The sequence below is a fragment of the Schistocerca piceifrons genome, chromosome 9 (genome assembly GCF_021461385.2).
Source record: "Schistocerca piceifrons isolate TAMUIC-IGC-003096 chromosome 9, iqSchPice1.1, whole genome shotgun sequence".
Lineage (NCBI taxonomy): Eukaryota > Metazoa > Arthropoda > Insecta > Orthoptera > Acrididae > Schistocerca > Schistocerca piceifrons.
In genome coordinates, this window is record NC_060146.1 from 95,273,750 (window position 1) to 95,299,516 (window position 25,767).

The 25,767-nt window shown below is 44.2% G+C and overlaps 1 protein-coding gene across 1 annotated transcript in view; it reads right to left on the reverse strand.

The window, feature by feature from the left end:
• LOC124716956 (BTB/POZ domain-containing protein 9) overlaps nucleotides 1–25,767 on the reverse strand; it is a 125,597-nt gene that overhangs the window by 50,196 nt on the left and 49,634 nt on the right. Inside the window, exons 4-6 of the mRNA XM_047243550.1 lie at nucleotides 17,871–18,101; nucleotides 14,091–14,364; nucleotides 1,979–2,201 (exon numbers count right to left, since the gene is read on the reverse strand). Of these exons, the coding sequence (XP_047099506.1) occupies nucleotides 1,979–2,201; nucleotides 14,091–14,364; nucleotides 17,871–18,101 (728 nt within the window). The remainder of the gene's footprint in view (nucleotides 1–1,978; nucleotides 2,202–14,090; nucleotides 14,365–17,870; nucleotides 18,102–25,767) is intronic.

Below are 25,767 nucleotides of genomic sequence, written 5' to 3' on the forward strand. Positions count from 1 at the left end.
GGCAGTCTTTTTAGGAGCCTTAATCCCATGTGCAGTCAAGACAGGTAAAAAGAGATGGTGAGTACTACAGAGGAATACCATAACCGTCTCTTTGCACAAGTATTTAAAAAAAGGCAATTCTACATGAACTGAGGGACAAGCAACAACAAAGGCAAGAACAAAAAGGATTTCGGCCTGAAGATAAACTGCAGATGCTATATTTACAGGAAGATAGGTAGCAGAAAAGAAATGTGACTTTGGAATCATCATAGTTGTGTTTATAAATATAAAAAAGATTTACGAGACTGTAAGAAGGGGAGAAATATGGCAATGTCTGACTAAAATGGAACTGTGCTGAGGAATACAACTCTGAAGAAGAAATGTATAAAAAAATGGCTGAACAGTGTGGTAATACTGGGCAAAAAAGTGGAACAATTTAGAACAGATAGGGGGCCTCCAGAAGGAACTGTGCTCTCACCTATGCTCTTCAATTACATCATACACAACATCGTAAATTAAGCTATCAAAGTAAGGAATTTCTGAGAAAATAGAAAACTGCTCAAAATTTTATTAGTAACTCTGACAGAAATAGGAATTGGAAAATACCTGGCACAACTTAGACCACAACATACAAATCATATGATGTACAAATTTTGGCATATGGATCAAAATACAAGCAACACAGATAAGGTTTCTATGAGCTATCATTGACAGGTCAAGAATGGACGAGATAAGAAACGAAAAAATATTACACTCATCATATCACTCCCATAAAAGAAACTAGGGAGGGTAATAGGCTGAAATGGTTTGGCCACATTAACAGAAACATTACCAGGAAGAGCTTTGGAGCGAACAACAGAACTCGACCAACTGGCAGACCACGAACATCAGGCTGAGAACATATGAAAAACAGTTTGAACCAAAGAGGACTACACTGGAAAGAAATGCTGAACAACAGCATGTAGGAAAAATGAGAAGATTGGAAGATGCTCTGTGAAGACCTGCGTAATAAGAAATCTTTCGGGAGAGGAGGATGAGGAGTCAAACTCACCCCCTAGTTTTGGGAATATGTCTGGAGTTACTGCATTAACCACTGTTGGTATGCAGCACCATAGTTCACATAAAGTTGTTGGAAGAGAAGGCACATAGGCAGAGTCATTCACAGTACAAGTGCAAAGTCCTCCCCCCCCCCCCCCAAAAAAAAAAAAAAGTAAAAGAGGGTCAAAACTGTGAGATTGGGTGATCTCGGAGGTGAAATGGTACAATGTGTAATTCGTATAACTCTTCCGCTCTAGCAGATGCAATCCCATACTCAACAAAAATCATGCTGCACATTTGTAAAAGTTGTACAGTAATTAACTACATTGTGTATGTTAAACAGATACTGTAAAATACCTCCTGTTTCTTTGCTACTGCCACTTCAATTCAACACACTTCGGTAATGCACAGACAAGCTGCAACAGGGAGACAGCTACTGGCTTGTAGTCTGGTATGTAAGGTAAAATTTCAATGTTTAGACACACATTTCCAGATAAATTCCCACTCTGCAGTGAAGTGTGTGCAGATTTGAAACTTCCCCGCAAATTAATGCTAGACCAAGACTTGAATCTGCGGCCTTTGCCTTTTGTGGGCAAGTGTTCTATCAACAGACCTACCTGAGCTCAATTCACAACCCTTCCTCACAGCATTACTTCCAGTGGTACCTCTCCTTCTACCTTCCAAGAGAGTAATTTCCACCAATGTATGCAAGGAAACTTCTCTGAAGCTCAGAAGGTAGGAGAAGAGGTGCTGATGGAAGTAAAGCTGTGACAGCGAGTTGAGAGTTGTACTCTGATGGCTCGAGCAAAGGTTCGAAGTTCAAGGCACATACTTTTAATCTCCAGACAGTTTCATTCGCGTAGAAGATACAATATTCTGAAACTGGAGGTATCTTTTCAAAACACACTATATTTCATACAATTTGTCTCAGATTTTGAACTTGGGCTACAAAAATCCATACCTGAGGTCACGGTCCCAAAGAAGCATGCGAATGCTGTTGAGGAGGGCCTGGGTGCCCAGCTTTATGACAATGCCGTGGTCACTGGCAGACTCTGAGATGGCGTGGCGTGTGTACCCGCGCTCCATGTCGTAGTTGTTGGAGTCACCGTCCAGCAGTGCAGCCCTCATCTCTCCCTGCAGAACCTGTGTGCCGTGCCGTGGGTGGGCCATGTTCTCCTCTGGCACTGCAAAAACACCCCCAACATTTGGCAGTACAAGTACACGGAAATAACAAAAATGGACTGGAACTATAAAAGTAGAAAGTTGAAGCCATCAAATTTCACATAAAAATCATTATCTAACAAACAACAGACGAACATACAGGCTTTTCATTAATTCATCCACATACTTATATTATTTTTCTACAATGAACAAAACGATTGGTTGGAAGGAAGTAATGTTTAAAAAGCTTCAGCTGCAAAATTGAATTAAATCAGATTTTTTTATGTGATTCTTCACCTTCTCCCAGCGCAATTCATGACGCAACTGCTCACGGGTGGATGGCTGAATGTCAGTGTCTAACTGGCAAAACAAACCACCATTTCCATCATCAGCTGGACTGATGGACTGGTGTAGTGCTCTTCTCTCTTCCGCTCCCCTCCCTTTGACCTGCCGCCCTGTCCACGGTCCACAGCCAGTGACAGAGGTGCGTCCAAAATCCCGCTCCTCTTCCTCCTGCCAATGAGTTGCTTCGTCCATGATTTGCACCCAGGTACGCTCACTTGCAGCATTTTTGCTGTCACTTTACCTGCCCTCCACCAGGCTGTTGCCTACTTATCATCATGCCCAGAAATGAGGGACATCCTACCCAAAATCCTTCACATTCCTCCTAATGTGTTATTCCACCACCCACCTAATCTACACTATACTTACTTCATCCTTATGACATACCCGCTCCCAAGCACTTGGAATATGGGTCCTATCAGAGACCCCACTCAGTAACACCTCAGGCTTATCCTCAAGTCATACCTCATCTCTACTGAAATTTCTGCACAGCACAGTAGGAAAGATAGATTGCTACTTATCATAAAGAAGACATTTAGTTGAACACAGCACAACTAAAACTTACATAAAGCTTCTGGCCACACCACAGCCTTCAGCAGCAAGAGAGAAAGAGACACACACACACACACACACACACACACACACACACACACACACACACACACACACGTTCATACACGCATGACCACCAACTCCGGCAGCTCAGGCCAGAAGGCCATTGGCCTGAGCAACCAGAGCTGGTGGTCGTCTGTGTGTGAGGTATGCTTGCTTGTGTGTATGAATAGTGTGTGTTTCTTTGCTTCTCTTTTGCTGATGAAGGCTATGGCCGAAAACTATGTATACTTAACTGTGCCTGTCTGCAACTTAACATGTCTTCTTTACGGTAAGTAACAATCTATCTTCCCTATACTGTTGATATTCCTATGTGGAGTTTAAATTGTTTAAAATTCTGCACACCATTTGATGCAGGCATGATCACCAACAGCCTTCCCAAATATAAGGCTATCGCCAAACTGGCCGAGAGCAGAGCTAGCACAATGCACTGCTGGCAACAACATGTTAAATTTCAATGGCAGCTTCACAACTCAAGCTACTGGATCTTCAAGCAGTTTCTCTGAGCCACACAGATGGAAGTTTTCCTTGCAACGCACCAGTTGTCCCTAAAATCCTCCTGATATCAATCTTCACTAGACCCCAGCTCTATAATAACCCTCATCCTGCCTAAGAACGACAGAAGGACAACCAGGACTACTATGGACAAAACAGGAAAAGAAAACCACAGAGAGAAGCAAGAAACGAGTAGAAGGGAAGGGGTAAAAACAAGAGAGCAGATAACCATGGCTGGTCGACCATGAGAATATAAAAAGGAAAAGCCAGCCACTCTGTGACACATTAAAACATCCACCCTAAAAGCATTATAGTGGAGAACACCAAGGGACAAAGGATATGCACTAAAACTTATATAGAATGATAAAACCCACCATCACATACATAACGTTAAACTAAATTAGCCGATGAGGCAGCATCAGCTAAAATTAATGGCAACGAGTCCGGTAACTGAAGAGCCCGTCGCAGGGCAGCCAAAGAAGGAAAACTCACCAAAAAAGGTCAGCCGAGCTCCGCACCGACACTGAGGTGGGTCATCACAGTGCAGGAGGTAGTCTTGTGTCACCCAAGCGTGACCAATGTGTAGCCGACAGAGAACAACAAAGTCCCTGTGAGAGGACCACATGGAGGACTGCCACACATTCATAGTCTCCTTAATGGCACGCAGTTTGTTGTGCGTGCTGAAGTTATGCCATTTCACCTCCCAAAGCCACATAAACCTCGTGGCATACTACTACACGCAGATCAGTTGCAGAGAAGCCGATCTCCATAGAGGTTTCCACACAGCCTGTCTGCAAGTATGTTGCCTGGGCTTCCAATGTGACCTGAAGTCCAAACAAACACCACTGAATGACCGTACCGTTCCAGGGCATAGATGGACTCCTGGATGGACACTACCAAAGGATGATGAGGGTAGCACTGTTCGATACCTTGTAGGCGGCTCAAGGAGTCAGTACACAGAAGAAACGACTCCCCAGGGCATGAACGGATGTGCTCAATAACATGAAAGATAGTTACCACCTCGGCAGTGAAAACACAGCAGTCATCAGGCAAGGAATGCTGTTCAATATGTCCTCCACAGACATACCCGAAGCTGGCTTGACTATCAGCCATCGAGCCATCACTGTAAACCACATTTTGGCCTCAGTAAATCTCAAGAATCGAGAGGAAGTGGCAGCGGAGAGCCACGGGATTAACTGAGGCCTTAGGGCCATATGAAAGGTACAGGCAAAGCCACGGCCTAGGTGTACACCATGGAGGTGTACGTGAATGGACTTCAAGAATAGGTGGTAAAGGAAAGAACTCCATGTCAGAAATGGACACGAGCTGCAATTGGAAACCCTGACCTGGGCCGCTGATGCAGGAGATGAACCGCTGTGGGTGGGAAAAGGAGATGGTGATTACGATGCGCAGGAACGTGTGCAACATAACTAGTCAGCAGTTGTGCATGCCTGACCTGCAATGGAGGGACTCTGACCTCCACAAGGAGACTGGTCACTAGAAGTGTCCTAAAAGCTCCTGTCTCTAGGCAAACGCCACAGTGGTGTACTGGGTCGAGTAAATTCAATGCTGAGGATGCCGCTGAACCATAAACCACACTCCCATAGTCAAGGCGGGATTGAACAAGGACTCTGTAGAGCTGCAGCAGTGTAGAGCGATCTGCAGCCCAGTTTGTGTTGCTCAGGCAGTGGAGGGCATTGACATGCTGCCAGCACTTCCGCTCAAGCTAACGAAGGTGAGGAAGCAAAGTCAATCGGACACTGAAAACCAGTCCTAACAATCGATATATCTCCACTACAATGAGTGGATCATCATTAAGGTAAAGTTCTGGTTTTGGATGAACGGTACGATGCCAACAGAAGTGCATAACACAAGACTTTGTGGCCAAAAACTAGAAACCGTGGGCTAGAGCCCATGACTGTGCTTTGTGGATGACTCCCTGTAGGTGCCGATCAGCGAGACCAGTACTGGTGGAGCAGTACAAAATGCAGAAGTTATCTGCATACAGAGAGGGTGAGATGGACGGCCCTACAGCTGATGCTAGACCATTATGGCAACAAAAAATAGACACACACTCAATACAGAGACCTGCGGGACCCCATTCTCCTACATATGGAGGGGGGGAGGGGGCATGGGAGACACCAACTTGGACATGGAAAATACGAAGCAACAGGAAATTTTTGGATAAAAATCTGCAGCAGGCCTCCGAGACTCCACTTGTATAATGTGGCAAGGATATGACGACGTCAGGTGGTGTCATACACTTTCTGTAAATCAGAAAAGATGGCGACCAGGTGTTGCCATCTGGAAAAGGCTGTTCGGATGGCAGACTCGAGGGACACAAGATTATCAGTGGTAGAGTGAACCTGGCGGAAGCCGCCCTGACATGGAGCCAGTAGGCCACATGACTACAGGACCCATCCCAACCACTGGCACACCATATGCTCCAGCAGCTTACAAAGAATGTTGTTGAGGCTGATGGGCCAATAGCTACCCACATCCAGCAGGTTTTTATCAGGTTTGAGCACCAGTATGATGGCGCTCTCCCGCCATTGTGATGGAAAGACACCATCGCACCAGATCCGGTTGAAGATGACGAGGAGATGTTGCTTGTAGTCAGATAAGAGATGTTTGATCATCTGACTGTGGATCCGATCTCGTCCAAAAACAGTGTCGGGGCAATGTGCAAGGGCACTGAGGAGCTCCCACTCAGTAAAAGGGGCATTATAGGATTCATTGTGGCGCATAGTGAACAAGAGGATTTTCACTTCCAGCCGCCATTTGGGAGTGCGAAAGGTTGGGGGTAATTCTACGACGCAGAGGCTCCAGCATAGTGCTCAGTAAAGTACTCGGCAATCGTGTTTGCGTCGGTAGATAACATGCCATGTTAACATGGGGAACACCTGTTGGGGTCTGATATCTGAAAATACATTTGATCTTTGCCCAGACTTGGGAAGGTGATGTGTGGCACCCAAGGGTCGAGACATATCTCTCCCAACACCCCTGCTTCCGTCATTTGATAAGTTGGCAACGCAGGCACGGAGCAGTTGAAAGGCTATGAGGTCCTCCAGGGAAGGTGCCGCTTATGCTGCTGTAGAGCCCCAGATGCTCCTTACTTGCGACTTCCCGTGGCCACCAACGTTTTTGCCAGGGTGCCCTAAAGAGTGAGAGATCGTGTTTTCTGCCACAGAAACGATTGTTGTAGTCACCTGCTCAACCATCACATCAATATTCCCGTGTGGGGGAAGATTCAACGATGGCACCAGAAGTGAAAGTTTCCCAGTCCGCCTTGTTTAAAGCCCGTCTAGTCAGGCATCTGGGGGCTTTACACGGGGGCAGTGACAGGAAGATGGAAAAGTGGTCACTACCACACAGGTCGTCATATGCTCTCCAGTGGACATATGGGAGAAGGCCTGGGCTGCAAATTGATAAATCAATGGCCGAGTAATTGCCATGAGCCATGATGAAATTTAAAAGGCACAGGTCGAGTTGGGACAGTAAATTTTTGACATTTCTGCCATGGCCAGTAAGCGTGGTGCTACCCCACAAGGCGTTACGAGCATTACAATCTCACAAAAGTAGGAAAGGTTTATCAGGGAGTTGATCATCAGTGCAGTTAATACATTCAGGGATACTGCACCATCTGGAGAAAGATCTACATTGCAGACAGTTACTTCTTGTGTTGTCCTTATCCTGGCAGCCACAGCTTCAAGAGGAGTTTGAAGGGGCACACATTCATTACAGACTGAGTTTATGACATAAATACAAATGCCACCTGACACACTATTATAGTCACTATGGTTCCTGTAGTATCCCTTACAGCCGCGGATGGTAGGAGTCCGCATTGCTGGGAACCAGCTTTCCTGGAGGGCAACGCAGAAAGCAGGTGTAAATCTTAACAATTGCCGTAGTTCAGCCAGGCAGTGGAAAAAACTGCCGAAATTCCACTGGAGGATGTCGTCATCGTGAGACTGGGAAGGCATGGAAAATTCAACAAGTCAGTTTACACCTCTGAGTCAGCTGCTGCCACTGACTTTTTGCCTGAGCAGTCTACACCCATTGTGTGTGAGGTTCTGACGGGATCTAGGTCCTCAGCAGATGCCAGAATCTCCACCTCATCCGCAGACGCTGAGCTTATAGGTAGCGGTGGTGTGGGTGCCACTGCAATTCCCTTGGTCTTGAGGACCTTCTTTTTGCATTTCTCTCGCTACTACTTTGGTTTCCTGGTTTCCCTGGCTGGGAGGACTTTACTGTATCAGTCTCCAGGACTAAGGGTGAACGTGAAGCCCTACGACCAGCTGCTTTTGGGCTCTTCCGCCACTGGCATGTGTCATCTTTCCCACCAGCAGAAATGGGGAGGGAGTGACCCAACGGACCCCTTCCTAGTGATAGGAACGGAAGACGACTTACGCTTCTCCAGCTCAGAACTGGGGACTGATATCCCCGATGGTTGCAGGGATGTTGCTCCTGAAGCCCGAAGTAAGTGGTGCGGGAGCAACAGGGAGGTAAGTGGAGACAGCAAAGAGGAGACAGCTAGAAACAGGAACATCGAGAAAGGTCTATAAAATACACCATAATGAAATGGAGGTCCAGAAATAAAATTTAAATGGTTTGCCATATTGCTACTACAGACAAAAAGTAAAATGTGATGAACAGCCCGCATATCGTTTACTAAAACTGCCGATGACTCAGACGCCAAACCCAAGCAGAAATGTAAACAGTTAAAAATGGGCATTACAGAGGGAAATGGTGGACAGTTAAAACTTGGGCGCAATTTGTACGAAGCGGTGGGATAGTGCCCCTTAACAAATGATAAAAAGCTAAAAAGACAGTGCCCAATACGCAACCTAGTTGAAATGACCATATCACAGCAGGAGGGCCGAGAGGTTGTTCAAGCAGCTGGGAAAGACTTAATAAGCCGGAGCTTATTTCCATGAAGCAAGGACCAGTGGCAATGCCAAAGTGATGACACCTCCCGACAGGTGGCAACACAGAGCTCATCAGAAGGAATATAAGAACTAATGGGCTGAGGTATGAGGACTGCAGCCTTGGCAGCAGTGTCAGCAGCCTCATTTCCTGTCAGACCGCAAAGACCAGCAATCCACATAAACATCACAATGGCTCTATCAAAAGTGAGCAAGTGACAGTTTTCCTGGACACGTTGCACTAACAGATGGGCAGTGTACAGCACATACAAGCTTTGAAGGGCGCTGAGAGAGTCTGAGCAGATGACACTATTGAAAAGCCTGTGTCACTGGATGTACTCTGTGGCCTGATACAGGGTGAAGAGCTATGCTGTAAATACTGAGCAGTGTGCCAGGAGCAGAGACCAAAGAACATCGGCACCAATGACGAAGGCACACCTGACACCACGGTCAGTCCGAGAGCCATCAGTGTACACATAGGTACAGTTGCAAAGTTCCATGCGAAGGTTCTGAATCTGAAGGCGATTGAGTGAGGATGGAGCAGTGTCCTTAGGATGTGAATGAAGACCAAGGTCAACATAGGCCGATGCGTGAAGCCACAGTGGTGAAGGGTTCACACCCCACAGGGAAAGTTGCAGAGAGCAAGAAGTTAAGCTGCTGGAGCAAGAGCCGAAAGCGAACTCCAGGAGGTAACAGAGAAGAGGGACGCATCCCATACTGGCGATCAAAGGTGTCATTAAAGAAGGCAGCATAGAATGGGCAGCCTTGGCAGACAAACTGCGTGCGTACCTGCTGAGGAGAAAGTCACGGCAGTAGAACAGTGGTAGCTCAGCAGCTTCTGCATACAGACTCTCAACCTGGCTAGTGTAAAAGGCCAGATTCTCACGATGGTGGATAGTATTGAGACAGTGTAAGAGGGGCAAATGTGCAGATGCATAAACAAAACACCTGTTATCCAGTTTCAACAGGACAAGGGGCCTGTACAAACAGGAGGGTGGTTCGATCTGCACCCCAGGAAGTATCATTCAGGACATGTATGACATTGAAGGACCGTGTTCAGCGAGCTGCCAGCTAAGACACTTTGGAGTTTCCTATCGAGCACGAGTCCAAGGAATTTCGCAGTTTCAATGAATGGAAGAGCAATAGGCCTAAGACGTACAGACAGTGGGAGAAACCAACTGCAAGCCCAGAAATTCATACAACGGTTTTGGCACTGGAAAAACAAATGCCACTGTCGATGCTTCACGAGTAAGGATGATTGAGGCATCTCTGAAGATGTTGCTCAATGAGACAGGTCTGTGAAGAACTGTAATATATGGCAAAATTGTCAACAAAAAGGGAGCCGGAGATGCCCGGCACTAGAGGGGCCATTACAGGGTTAATGGTGATAGCAAAGAGAACGACACTCAGGACGGAACCATGAGGCACACCATATTTCTGGATAAAGGTGCCGACAAGGCAGGACCCACACAGACCTTGAAAACTCAATCTGTTACAAATTCCTCCAGGAAATGGAGCAGGCGGCCAGTGAGCCCCACGTGTAGAGAATATGGAGGATACCAGTCCTCCAGCAAGTGTCTTAAGCTTTCGCCAAATCGAAAAACGTGGCCACAGTCTGGGATTTCTGCAGAAAACCATTCATGACATGGGTGGACAAAGTGACGAGATGGTCAACTGCAGAATGTCTCGCTCTAAATCCACACTGTGCAGTGGTTAGAAAATTGTGAGACTCGAGCCACCCTACCAGTTGGGCATGAATCATAAGTTCCATCACCTTGCAAACACAATCATATGTTCCATCACCTTACAAACACAGCTGGTGAGAGAGATGGGGAGGTAGCTAGAAGGAAGGTGTTTGTTCTTACTGGACTTAGGTTTGTGTATGATAGTGGCTTCTTGCCGGTGTCGCAGAAACGTGTCCTCTGCCCAGATGTGGTTGTACGTATTAAGCAGAAAGTGCTTGCCACCAAGTGAAACATGCTGCAACATCTGAATGTGAACAGCGTCTGGCCCTGGGGCGGAGGATCGGGATGAAGTGAGAGCATGATCTAGCTCCCTCATAGTAAAGGCTGAATTGTAGCACTCACGATTCTGAGAAGAAAAGGATATCGCCCGAGCCTCCTCCACTCGTTTCCGATAAAGGAAAGGAAGGGTGATAGTGGGAAGAGTTCAAAATTTCCACAAAATGCTGGCCCAAGGTTTTGGGAATAGCAATAAGGTGCACTTTGACATCTTCCGCTACTAACAAGGCATGAAATTGGGGAATGGATCTTCGTCCCAGAGAGCCATCTGAGGTTGGCCCACACGACAGAGGAGGGAGTGGAACTGTTAAAAGAACTAGTGAATGGAATCCAGCTAGCTTTCTTGCTATCCCAAATAATGCAACAACACTGTGTATGCATCAGCTCATAATGAATGCAATTTGCCATCATAGGATGACAGTTAAAAACATAGAGCACGTCTCTGCGTGCAAACTGCATCACAGCATGTCTCAGTCCACCAAGGGACTGGGAAACAGCTTGGTACAGAGGAAGTGCAGGAAATGGAACGTTCTTCAGCAGTAAGGATAACGTTTGTAAGATAGTTCACCTGGTCATCACAACTGGGGGAATCGTGTTCACTGAAGGTTGTCAGGGAGGAGCAATGCTGCCAGTCAGCCTTAGTAAGCTGCCATTTGGGTGTGCACGCAGGTAGGATAGGAGTCAGCAAATGGATAGCATACGAAAAATAATCGCTTCAGTAAGTGTCACAAAGAACAGACAACTCAAGACCATGGGCAAGCTTGGGCAGTGCAGAAGGATAGGTCCAAACGAGAATAGGTGTGTAGAGGAGTCAGAAACAAACATGGGTGCTCCTGTGTTAAGGCAGATTACTTTGACTGAGAAGATCAGCCAAGAGAGCACCTCTCTGGTAGGTTCTGGGAGAACCCCAAAGGGGATGGTGCGCATTAAAGTCGCTGAGCAACAGAAATGGGTGAAGTAGCTACTCAATAAGCTGGAGGAAGTCTGCCCTGCTGACATCAAATGACGGAGGGATATAAATGGTACAAAGAGAAAATGTCAAGAGAGGAAGGAAAAGGCGAACTGCAACAGCTTCAAGACGGGTTGTCAGGGAGAAGATCAAAACTGACTGGGAAGAAATGTGAAAGCTCAAAGCAGTCATGTGGATGCAATTTTGTTTCCGGAAGGCAGAGTACAAGGGGATGCTGCGATTCTAAAAGCAGCCGTAAATCCTCTTTGTTGGATCAAAGGCTGCCAATGTCCCATTGTAGGAGAGTCATGATGAGCAAAAAATTAAGGTATGTCGCCCTGGCGACTGCCGAGTGCCAGCCTGCGAAGATTCGCTGCTACACAGGGCATAGAGGCAGGAGGATCCTGCTCCTTGAGGTCCACAGAAGCATCATCATTCTCGTGCTGTTGGTCTGCAGAGTCCAACGCAGAAGAACGGTTGGTCATGCACACCAGCGACATGCAGGCCAGCTGGGCAAAGTTATCATGAGGTGACACCGTCGAAGAGAATCTAAGAGTCGGCGAAGGAGAAGACCGTTTGCCTTTGTTGGACTTCTTCGAGCCTGTCCAGTTAGCAGAGGAAGACTCAGGTGTTGGTTGGCTGGAGGGATGTAGGAAGTCTTCACGGGAGTACTCCTGTCCTTTCCAGCCTGCCAGGTTGTATAACTGGTGACTTTGTCCCTTGAGGCAAGTGTTTGATGGCTTGTTGCACAGCTGGATGAGGGGATGGCGATTCTACCTTGTCAATGGGCAATTTCACAACCTCAGAGCTGAATCTGAGGTCGCATGTCTAAATGGCCATGTCCTTCATGAAGTAAGGGGGCAACTGGGGGGCCCCTACACAAGGGGGCACACCTGACTTCAGTCGTTGTTCACACCTCAGGTCACACCTGACAGAGGGACCAGCTGGCAATTTGGGAAGGTAGCAGCTTAGGCTATCACCGCTCCCTGGGCCTCGCCTGTACCAGGGGGTACGTGCGAACCCTACCCGTCAACCCAGGGCGGGCAATAATGCATTACCCAGTCACCTGTTATACATCAGACGCCTGAGCCAGCCTTGAGGAGTTGCACAGGGAGGAAGAAGAAAAAGAAGAACCTGAAATGCCAAAGTGGAGAAAGTAAATAAATAAAGGAAAAGGGAACAAAAAATAGTGGTGAGACTGTTCTTACGTCAGTGACAGAACAGTACATTCCCACTAACACCCCAAACATGTTCCCGAAGGGAGGGGAAAAAGAATAATAACAAGAGGATAGACATGCAGCCCAGTAGGGAAAAGATGCTGCACCCCGTGATAGCCAACTGGCCATGACAAGCCCCCGGGTGGGGGGGGAGGGGGGAGGGGGGGGGGGGGCTCTGGGTCGATGTATTCACACTGTTGCCTCTGTAGGTTTTAACATTATTAACACACACATTTTTGACACCTCACCAAGAAAAAAACTGAATAAAGGAGATTAACTCTTTCGGGGCTACAGCAATGCATCTATGACCAACAGGTAGGAAGGCCTGAGGCTAAAAGCATTATGTACACCCGGGTGCAGGAGGAGGTAAATGGATAATATAGAATGGCAACTAACTGTTGTCTGTGTTTCAACAATGCTGCCAATACCGTCAATATCTGCTTTTCTTGTCAGAAAGCATTACAGTTTTCACCTGCTCCTGGTTCATTTCAGCTTACGAGTTGATCTGCTAGATGCAATTTGATTTCCTAACCTACACAAAAGGAAAGATGCATACATACGTAAGCTGAAGCGGTAATTAACTGATGTATAAGATGCCGCAAAAGGCAAACAGGGCAGCAAAATATATATACAGTTTCTGAGCAACACTCATTGCTGCATCGAGCAGAAGACTGTCCAAGTTCCGAGCGTCTATGAATGGCTCCTTTCAAAACTATGGATCTGGAAACGTACTTGTGCAGTATATAATGTAAATCTCAAGTTACAGAATTCTTCAGTCACAAATAAGAACACTCATTTCTCTAAAATAATTTTTTTGTAACCCAGAATAAACTTATAGAAGAAAGGTCAGATTAGTTTTGAAGCTCTCTTTCATGGTGACCGTAAACTGCAACCAATATGACGGTACAGTGAGATGATGATTTTAAAAAGAGTAATATTGAAAAGGGGTTCTATGTGCAAGTGGCCTACAGTGGCTGCAGCCTTCAGCAGTCCTAGGGCCACGTCCACAGTCCACTGGCCAGGCGCACAAAACATTCGCCCCATTAGCCGGCCAAGCAGGCAGGAAGCTTGGCGCTAGCAGCCACGAAAGGGTTAATAATAATAAAACAAGAAGGAAATTATAAATTTTTGTAGTATTTGAATCTTAAATATGGATAGCAAGGCAGCTGGACACCAGAGGAAGTAACATCAAGAATTCTCACTTTTGCATTTGTTTCCTGGAACGTTCCTTGCTTTTATTCCTCCAAACACAAAGAGCGACAGGTTGTACACTCACGTTTTAAAAACAGCACTGTTTACAAATGTAAAATTTCACTTTACTCACTAAAAATGTAGCAAAGGGTGAACTTACACAGCATGCCCCTGTAATGGAGATCCGAGTTCCGGGCCTGGGTCCGAGCCTGGATGGCGTCGAGGATCGCATCTGCGGAGACCAGGCCGGCAGGCCTGACAACGCCGAGCAGCTCTGAGAGGGACATGAGGGGCAGCCGCACTGTTGACACCACTTCCCCCAATGCCCGCTCACAACACTCAGGGTTGGCTGCAGCCCACTGGCACACAGCACGAAAGATGTCAACCTCGGGGGCATAGAAGGAGTCGCGTGACAGCAGCTCTGTGAGGGCTTCCTGCAACATGCCATACAAAATGGTTACTACTGACATTTTCCTGTTTTCTGTGGGTACAAGAGGAGGAGGAGGAGATGGTGGTGGTGGTGGTAATTTTCAACTGAAGACTGGTTTGAAGCAGTCCTCCATACTAGTCTACCCCGTGCAATCTTCTTCATCTCTGCCTGACTACTGCAACCTGCAGTTTTTGCAGTTCCTAATGGTATTAAAGCCATTGTCTCCCCCTCCAATTTTCCTCCTGCCTCCTTTACCAAACTGCCGATTCAGAACGTGTTGTATCAACAGATCCCTTCTTTTATTAAGATTGCATCATAAATTTCTTTCCTCCCCAATTTGACTGAGTACCCTTTCATAACTGTACAAAACATTCTCAGTTTATTCGTCACGTCAAATCTGGGTAAAATCTCAAGATTTCAATGAAATCCTGAATTCTCTTTGCCAGGAATAACTGACCAACTTAACTGCTGTTGTGCTGAACATTTACCGCTCACACATGGCTTGCTATTGGTAGGGACTCTGCAAAATTCGCAATTGGTGTTAAATATGAATACAGTTGTGATATCTGACTCTAAACACAAAAATGTGAAATTACACAACAAATGCTATTTCACAGTGAACTGTACTCCTATGAACTATTTTATCAGGTGTATTTTGAAATGGCTTTACGTTCTTTATACAAACACTGAAAATGAACTCAGTTTTCGGTTATTGGTATTGCAGATCTAGTGGAGAAAGATTTCTAAAAATGATGTGCATAAGAATGTGTTTTCAAAGCAAAAATTGCATGAATGCAATGACATATCACTGCACTTGATTCTCTGCTGCCACACTAATTGTGGGAAGTTTAATGGTCCATGTAAAGGGACAATCATATTAGGACTCAATCGTGGGTCCTAGCAGCTTAGAACAAACACACACATAAGTTTGCCTACTAGCTGAAGTTCAAAAGCTGCTATAAAGCTGACACCTTAAGATGGCAGTTCTAGGTGGCAGGTGTTCTGAATTGTGATTGCGTCAAATACTGTCAGGCGTTGGGTCTGAACCACCTCATTTATGGCACAGCCAGCATCAGCAAGTGACTGCACACTAGCCCACACTAAACACTTTGCATTCTGTGCTGCAGGCTGTTTTTCTTATTTTGAAATGAGTGAAGAAACTAATCCTGGTCCACTATGGAGTTTGATAATGATCATCAAAACCAAATGGGACTGGCAATCCCTATGGCCAGGCAAAAGATTGTGCTACTGCAGAAACACAAAAGATGCAGGCTGGGTGCCCTGTGAGAGGGCTTGTTTCCCACCCTGCTTCTCTCCCATTATAGTCTGTTTTACACTCATGGCCAAGTGCCGATTTACAGTGTCCGTACTCTGCACTGTAAGGCAACCGGAAAAAACCGGAAAACAAAATCCGTTAATATATTTTGACTTCAATTAATCTTCTCCTAACATGTGAATAGACATATTTTTGGTTCTGCTTCCAAGTCATCTACCTTGTAGGTTCTATCTGTAGCATTGTAAATTATGGGTCGAACAGCTACGAATTCCCATGAAAAACATCAAAATTGCTACCCTACAGATCTTTTAATTATCAAACAGGATGGGAAAAGAAAAATAATGTTGAGAATGGCCTTAAATCAGAGGCATGAAAATGGCACTGCTTCTCAACAGAAACAGTCTTTTTTTAGTCAATTTCAAAGCACTAAGGCTTATTTTCAAGCATGAGGTGTGACAACCCTGTAAAAGTAAAGGCCTAATCATTTATTAACATATTATATATGCAAATTTTGCCAAAAATAGTCTCGAATTTTGCCGAAAATACATGCTACATTTTCAGATCCCTAGCAATCGGTTGGTGTACATTGTCATTACGTCGTGCTGCCAGAGGCTTTGTCTATGTCTGCATTGAGAGAGCCAGTAATCTCGTAGGAACGTAGATAATTCAGTGCATTTTTGAATGTCTTCTCAGTATCAAGAGCTTGCTTCCAAACACTGCTAAGATTAAAACCACTGTCCACATTAAAGGCATCCTGATTACTGATTCTTTAATACAGAATCCTGGTGTGTAGAAGGAAAGGATATGATTTTAGCTTATTCATGTTATTTCTGTTTATTTGTGAGACTATGTTCAGCAACTGCTGATTTCACAAGTTCTGGATTTTGAAAGTTCATTAAGTGTTCCGCACAGCACTCAGTAACACTACCAACAGACGAACTAATTCAGTTGTTTCCATGCTAACAAGAAATCTGTACTGCAACATCTCAATGTTGTCACAGCTCTGTAGACGGCTATTGTTCCACAGACAGCTATTGTTCCCACATGCAGCCATAAACCATAAATGAAAGCTGGCAAAAGCACAGTGTGCTGTCTCGGAGACCTTTTTACACCACCTCGACCACTGGATTGGTTTCTCTACAATTTTTTATCTCCTCTTCCCCCCGCTCTACCCTCCATTTGCAAACTGACCCATGAATCAGTATGTGACCTATCAATCAATCTGATGTTTTAGTCACATCCTGTGACATCTTTCCTCACCAATTTGAGTAAGAACCTCTTCATTAGTTACCCAATATAATGTTCAGCATACTTCTGTAGCACCAAATTTCTTATCTGGACAGTTTATTGTCCACATTTCACTTCTGCACAATGCTACATTCCAGACAAATACATCCAGGAAAGACTTTCTATATTTCTGCCATTATCAGGTACTTTGTTGCCCAAATAACAAACCTCATCTACTACTATTACTGTGTCACATCATGGTCTTCGTAGCCCTTTTGTGAAATCTAAGTTGGCAACTGTAGAATTTTTCTGCCGTCAGTCTCAAATGCAGGTTCTCAAAATTTTGTCATTAGTGTTTCACAAAAACCATGTCATCTTCCATCAAGAAATTCCCATATGTATCTTCATGAAGTACTTCTGTAGTACTTGACATTGATCGAACTTACCAGTACAAATCTAGCTGCAAGAAACTGAACTGCTTTGATATATTTCTTTAATCCAACACGGTGGGGATACAAACAATCGAGTACTCAGGAATGGGTTGCACTAGAGTTATATTTACTGCCTCCTTTGTAGATAAGTTACCTCTTCCTAGAATACTCCTAATAAACCAAAGTCAACTATCTGTCCCTATTACCGACCATAAGCACTCACTCAATTTCATATTGCTCTGCAACATTTAAGGCTTTATATTTAATCAACATTACTATGTCAAGCAGTGGCCACTAATACAGTATTCTAACATTACAGGACTGTTTTTCTTACTTACCTGCATTAACCTACATGTTCTCTACATTTAGAGTAAGCTGCCATTCATTACACCAAAGAAATTCTGTACAAGATACCCTGTATCATCCCACAGACACTCAACTACAATTAATCACCACTGTTTTACTTTTGTTGATGTTCATCTTTTAACTTTGTTCAAGATATTATCCAGTTCACTGTACCTCATAAATACTGGGCAGAACACACTGACAATGACAGTGGCCACTGGTAGCACTCACCGGTGACAGCTGCAAGAAAGTCTGGTGCCTGAGCATCTCGGCAGCATGCCTCTCCATGTAGGCGGCACATACCGCTTGCAGATGGGTGAGACCGTAAAGCCGCGCAGCATCAAACACAATGCAGGCATTCCGCACCTGCAAGGCCTCCCTCAAGTAGTCTGAAATACTCGCCTCCAGGTCCACAAAACCGTACTGGTGGGCTAGGCCTAGAATGTCCAACACCACATCTTCCTGCGAAGCAATTGTACACAATATTAACTGCAACATAGTAGAAAGTCTGACATTATTCTACTCTGAAAACATTTAAGTGTATAAATTTCACCTCATAGCTGGTTGATTTTTTTCCTTTTTCATGGGGGAAGGAGGGGGGGGGGGGGACGAGCACGGTCATCAGTCCCATGTTCTAAGTAATCAATGGAGGAACAGCACAAATAGCACAGTCCAGTCAAGGGGAAGGGATAATGGGCAAACAAGGACAGAAAATGCATGTCAGGGTAATAGAAAAAGGAAAGAGGAGGAGTGGAGTGGGTGGAAACAGGGAGAGCAGGGCACCCCAGAAACACTACACATGGTGGGGAAACAAAACAGACCAAACAAAATGGAGGGAAAAGATGGGGAGAACCCGACCAGTGTGGAGACAAGGTCAAGGCCATCATAATCAATGCCTACGATAACTGAGACACTCAAATTCCAGAGGAAGGAGGGAGGGCATATTTAGTGTGAAGGGCCAAAAGGCGGGGATAGTCCAGCAAAATACAAATCACACTGAGGGAAGCCTCACAACTAGAATGGGGATGGGGGGAGGGGTTTGCTCCTTGCAGAGTAAAAAAACCCTGGGTCAATCTAGAATGGCCATAATGAAGGTGACAGACCAATAGTCAGCACAAACCCATCTCTGGACGAGACAGGGAGAATGGGGCATAGGTGCCCGGCGAATACCCTCCCACCCAGACGGTCAGCAAGTTCATTACCCGGGATACCTACGTAGTCAGGGATCCAAAGGATATCAATCGAACACGTAGCACCAACAAGTCCAGCAAGAAGAACGTGGACGGCAGATACCAGAGGGTGGCTGGAAAACTTCTGGTGATAGCCTGAAGGCCACTCACTGAGTACGTACATAACACAACTTAGGCAAGTGAGGGCAATTTAATGAAGCAGAGGGCTCCACAGATGGCCATCAATTCTGCAGTAAACACCCCACACGTGGCAGGCAAGAGATGGTGTTCCATGCCAACAGAAGATGTGACTCCATACCCTACAATCAGTGGATTTAGAGCCATCGGTCTAAAAAAACAATGGCATCCTGAAACTCCCACAAGGACATTTGGAACAGACAACAGAACACGACTGGAGTGATGGACACTTTTGAACCCTAGAAGAGATCCATTCAAATCCGGGACCAAGGGTCTAAACAACGGGAGGAAAGGGGATGGGGTCAGGAGAAAACATGAGGAAGAGGACAAAGAGGGGAGATGAAAATCAGAGCGGAGAGAAGACAGACGAAGCCCAACTGGTCAATCAACCCAAGGGTGGGCAGCAGTAAGCCGCAAAAAGAATGTACCAGGAAAGGTGGGATTGGGGCTGGGTTGTTTGAGGGGAGAGACGAAACAGCAAGGTCATCGGTCTCATCAGATTAGGGAAGGACAGGGAAGAAAGTCAGCCATGCCCTTTCAGAGGAACCATCCCGACATTTATCTGGAGCGATTTAAGGAAATCACGGGAAACCTAAATCAGGATGGCCGGACGCGGGATTAAACCGCCGCCCTCCCAAATGTGAGTCCAGTGTGCTAACCGCTGCGCCACCTCGCTCGGTCAGAAGAGGTGAGCAGGGAAGAGTGGATACTGACGGCGTAGGGAACCAGGACCACCAAATCTAAAGAGGAGGAATCCCAATGTCAACCAGAAGTTGTTGACAAAGCTAGTGCAAAAGGCACCAGTGGCTAAACGGATACCAGGATAGTGAGCCATGACCAAGAGGAAGGATCAGCTGGTCTATAAACTTGACAGTCACAGTTCAGACAAGACAGAACTGATGCCCAGTAAAGGCGGGGAAGGGATGAATGATCTGCACACCCAAGAGGTGTGGGCAAGGATGCAAAGGACACTGAATTTACAACAGCCAACATTCAGATTATGGATATGGGGGCAACCAACTAAGCTTTTTGTCATAAACAAGACCCAAGAAACGGAAGCAGGGGACCCCAGTCAGGTGTTGGGCATCAAGCTAGAGCTCCAGATCAAGATGGACCGTATTACAGTGACAGAAATGCACCACCCTCTACTTAAGGGGGGAGAACTGAAAACTGTTTAAGTATCCATATGGAAGTGTGCCAGATGGCACCCTGGAGCTGTCATTCCGCAGAGGCCACTACCGTATTTACTCGAATCTACACTGCACCTGAAAACTGATACTTGAAATCAAGGAAAAAAAAAAAATTCCCGAATCTAAGCTGCACCTGAAATTTCAGACTACATTCAAGGGGAGACAAAAGTTTTAGACCGCATTCCAAATCTAAACAAAGTTGGTCCATTGTATATGTGACACAATTTAGATCGAATGGCACCCTGGAGGTACAGGTACAGTAGTTTGGTTCAAGTCGTAAGCTTAACAGTTAAGCTTTACCAAGTAGCCATTGCTATGTGCCAGGCGCCCTGTTCGTATTTATATGGTTACCCTTCCTTTTTCACATGCTTCGTCTGGTTTGAATCGACTGCTTATTTTGCTTTGATCTGGTAAGTACCGTTCTCTTTGTTATAGGTGTTTACGTCACTCTAAGCTGAAAACTCATTATTGTACTGTGTCATGCATTGTTTGTCACATTCTGATAATGAGTGTTTACAACCTGTCACTGCTCACGGTATGGCTTGCTTTTGTGCGCGCTACCACAGCTTACAATAAAAAAAAGAGAGGAACTGTCTCATAAGCGAAACAATGGCAAGAGAATGTTATCTGTTGTTACTTACACTGCTGCTTTCTTTGATAATGATCAACACGAACCATACAATAGACTGCGTATGATAGAAGATGTTCTGAACGAGAGTCTAGCGAAAATTTTTCTCCGTTTGAAAATCTTTGCAGATTCCTCTTTAGTACATTATATTCTGCACAGAAATTATAGTCATCTTAGATTTAAAAATCTAGTCAGTTGCCATGCTTCATTTCTGACTGTATCACTATTCAGCATAAGAATAATACGAATATAAACATGACATGATATGTATATTCTTCCATGTTTGCTATTGTCTCACTCTAGTTTCGTAGTTTATTTGGCACACATGATTTAAATGAGATAGCAGCAAAGACAAAAGAATACATGGCATAATGTTTACATTCTTCTACCTCTTCTTTTAATTTAGTTACTGACGCAGAGGTTTTGGTGCCAGTATTTATCTTTGTGCCTGCGAAGCATGCCTGTGTGGCGCTACATATATTCGACAGCAGAAGTTAATTGGGGCGGCACCTACCAACATTTTTCATAACTTCCGCTTACTTTGCACTCGATTCTAAGCCGCGGGTGGTGTTTTGGATTACAAAAACTGGAAAAAAAGTGCAGCTTAGATTCGAGTAAATATGGTAACTGTGAGCTAGCACAAATGCAGAAATCATCCACGTACAGAGCAGGGGTGACAAGTGGTCCACCAGAGCATCCTTAATTCACTACTCTTTGTTGTCTTTCTATGGACTACACTGTTCTGTGGTAGACTTTGTAACGCCGGAAATGCATATCCTCCTATTTTCATCTATTGTACTATTATTTTTTTTTTCCTTGTTTTGTTACCTCAAGATATGACATTTCTGTCTCTTTATATATTGTAATTGTTTTACTGTTTGTATATATATATTTATGCATTTATGTCGATGTATAATTGGTTTGTTTCGAAAATATCATTTGTATTTTTACGCTGGGTCTTGCCTAGGGAAAACTGCTATCGAACGATTACATCGATAGGTCGTGTGAAGACTCAAAGTGTGTAGGGTCTTTGGTAGTGTTAACTCTGCCGCGTGAAGCGCGGGCGGGGCAGGGAGAGTCTGGCGGGAGTAGCGAGTGGAGCAGGTGTTGTGTGACGCTCCCGCGAGTTGCCGCGCTTTCGGGGTTTGGCAGCATGTAATTGCGCTCGACTCGCGATGATAGTTTCTGACATGGTGTTGCGGACGGGAAGCATTAGCTGGCGCACATCAAGAGCCCGTTTCGCCTGGTGACCGTGTCGAGAAGAAGGCGCGCCAACATCCAGCTTCTGCAACAGCGACGGCCGACAATGAGTGACTGTCGCCACCTCCTCGATCGACGGCTTCAAACCTTCAATCAACCAACAAGGAAGACTAAAAGCACGTAAAGTTTCAGAACTGTATGGCAGACCTCAGCTTTTCAAATTGTTCCATTTGCCTCGCAAAATTACAGCAACTTAGCATGAACCTTTGTTGCTCATTGTCCCAATTGCATTGCCAAGCAGGGTCCCTTCCTTTTCCGAAATGAACCCGAGTGTCGTTGAAATTCAAACGCCAGCATTAAAATAATATAATTAGATTTCACTGCTTTAATTTCAAAGTTCAGTAGCTGGCTACAATATTTAGGTTACACGAGCACAAATTTAGAGTGCGAGTTTTGTTAGCATATTTTAGCTTACCTGTGACTGCAGCTCAGCTTGGTACGTACTAAATTTTACTATTGTTAATAGTTCAGAATCATTTAATTCAAGTTCAAAGTAAAATCTCTTGTTTCTAAATTGCGTAGAGTCAAGTTGCTTTTGAAATGATTGTTGAGGTAGTCCAAGACTAACCGTATTTTACTGGATTTCGATGTGCTTCAGAAAGAAAGCTCACTATTAACCTCAGTCACTAAATTAACTTTCGATTTTCCGGTTTTATTAATTCTTTTGCTAAATTAAGTCAGAGTGTAGCGAAATTTATTACTTCTGACAAACTTTCAGTTTTCACACTACACGTGTCAACCTTCAGTTGCCACGCTTCTAGTGTTAATTATATGTGTAATAACATTTCTTTTTCAGTTACTATAGTAATTGTCCTTAGGACTGGCGACCGTGATTTCCCCCAAATCTCAAATATCTAATTACCGCTAGTTAATTGTTAACGTAACGGCCGCACATTTACTTTCTTTATTAACTTTACCCCTTTTCAAAATTAATTTCCACCAGTTTCATTTGCATTTTTTCTTTCATTTAGATGTAACCCTTTCCTCCCTCTTTACCGATAGATTAACTTCAGAGACGATTGCTTTTCCCAAATTTCCATTAGGTACACGCGGTTTAATTTTTCACTGTCATTAAGGTCGATAAGTGAGGGGGGAGGTTACAACTTCTTACATGACATGTGGGTAGTCTGGGTTCGATTCCTGGCACTGAAAATTTTTAATCAAAGGTGAATGTTCTACAACCATTTCTGTGGTGCTTAAAATACACACAGATGGAACAATTATACTTTTTATTTTAAACCATTTTTATTAATCTTTTATGAAAGATCAGTGACTAAGCAGTTATATTTGCAACAAGAATAGGAATTTTGTTGCACGATGTGGAATTAGAAATAAGAAGACGTGCATTTTTCATAAAAATTACAGTTATATATGTTTTAATTAGCGTATATTTAGTAAATTTTATATCTAAATGACATAGGCATTCAGCCCCCCCAGTTGCAACTGTCACTAGTATAGACACAGGTAAAATTTTAGACATCAAAGAGCTAACAAAATACTGCCATCAGTGTAAATCAGTAGACAATGAAAGAAGTGAAAGACACAAAACAAATTGTGCTTAGAATTACAAGGGAACTAGCGGGGGTATGGAGGCTGCTGCAGTTGTTTCTATGTTCAAACGCTCACAGCACAGCAGGAAAGAGGTGTGTGCTATACTAAGTACTAGGGGGATTGTGATTCAAAGGCCTTAAAATCAGTCATGGTAAAGCAACCCTATGGCGAAAAAGATATTTTGAAGATTGAATGTGTGGGCCATGTTCAAATACAAATGGGAACACGTCTTCAAGAATTGAATCAGACAAAAGGAAAAAAGAAGTTATCAGATGTAAGGACTCTAAATGGGAAAGGAAGAGTTACAGACAAAAACATTGATGAATTCCAGCAATATTATGGAATGGCAATAAGGAACAACACACATGATCTACAAGGAATGAAAAGAGCAGTGTGGGCGACATTCTTCCACAAATCATCCACTGATGATACACCTATATATGGTCTCTACCCGCAAAGCTCAGGCAGCAGGTATAGAGGAAAAATTTAGGCACAAAAACAGCATAACATCTGCAATGATAGAGGTAATTAAGCCAATATATAGAACGTTAGCTCATCCTGATCTTTCCAAATGTTTCCGTGGTCGAACAGAAAACCCGAATGAGTCTTTCGATAATGTCATTTGGACCCGCATACCAAAAAATGTCTTTGTATGCATGGAAACTCTATGCTTGGGAGTTTTTGATGCTGTGACAACATTTAATGATGGCAATAAGGGTACTAGAGTGACTTGGTATCACTCCAGGACCCAGCACACTGCAAGACTTCCAGCGAATGGATTGACTCAGGATCGTGAAAGCACAGCATGCAGTAGAGGAAATGACTAAGAAGCAAGAGGCAGGAAAAGAAGGAAGCTTCTAGATTTGCAGGGTGCACGATCCAGATAATGCTGATTATGGGCCTAGGAGCTGGCATTACTCCATATGTGAGTTAATATCAAACGGAATGTTTAAACTTGATTTCCCAGAAATGACATTTTTTAAAATATTTGATCCATTATCATAGGAACTATTACAGATACATATGTCTTATTTTACACTACGTCACCTCTTAATATACTGCACCTGCTGAACCACCAAAACATATCTCCTTGTAATGGTTTTTACTTAGAGAAGGAACAGTGGACTTTTTTAAAAAATTGAACACAATTTTTGAAAAATCATAACTGTTTATTTGTCTGCATATTCTGATCCCGGTTCAGTAATCAGAAAAGGAGTGAAACTATACTTCCTAAAATTTCAGATCTCTATCTCTCAAAGGTTCTGAGATAATGGATCATCAATATCGCAAATTTAACACTGTAGGTATAGGACGTACGTACTCCCCTTAAAGAAAGACAAATGTACGTTTCTAGCGTTTGTAGACTTCGACAAGGCTTCTGAGAATGTTGACTGGAATATTCTCTTTCAAATTCTGAAGGTGGCAGGTCAAATGCAGGGAGCGAAAGACTATTTACAATTTGAACAGAAACCAGATGGCAGGTCTAAGAGTTGAGGGGCATTAGGGAAGCAACGGTTGGGAAGGGAGTGAGACAGGGTTGTAGCCTATCATCGCTGTCATTCAATCTGTATACTGAGCAAGGAGTAAAGGAAACAAAAGAAACATTTGGAGTAGGAATTAAAAGAAGAAAAGAAATACGAGAAGAAATAAAAACTTTGAGGTTGCCCATATTTTAATTCTGTGGGAGACAGCAAAGGACCTGGAAGAGCAGTTTAACAGAATGGACAGTATCTTGAAAGGATATAAGATGAACATCAACAAAAGCGAAATGAGGATAATGGAATGTAGTCGAATTATATAAGGTGATGCTCGAAGAATTAGATTACGAAATGAGACACTTAAAATAGTAGATGAGTTTTGCTATTTGGGGGGCAAAATAACTGATGATGGTCAATGTAGAGAAGATATAAAATGTAGACTGGCAATGGCAAGGAAAGCGTGTCTGAAGACAAGAAATTTGTTAACATCAAGTATAGATTTAAGTGTCAGGAAGTCTTTTCTGAAAGTATTCGTATAGAGTGTAGCCATGTATGGAAGAGAAACATGGACGATAACTAATTTAGACAAGAAGAGAATAAAAGCTTTCAAAATGCCGTGCTACAGAAGAATGCTGAAGTTTAGATGAGTAGGTA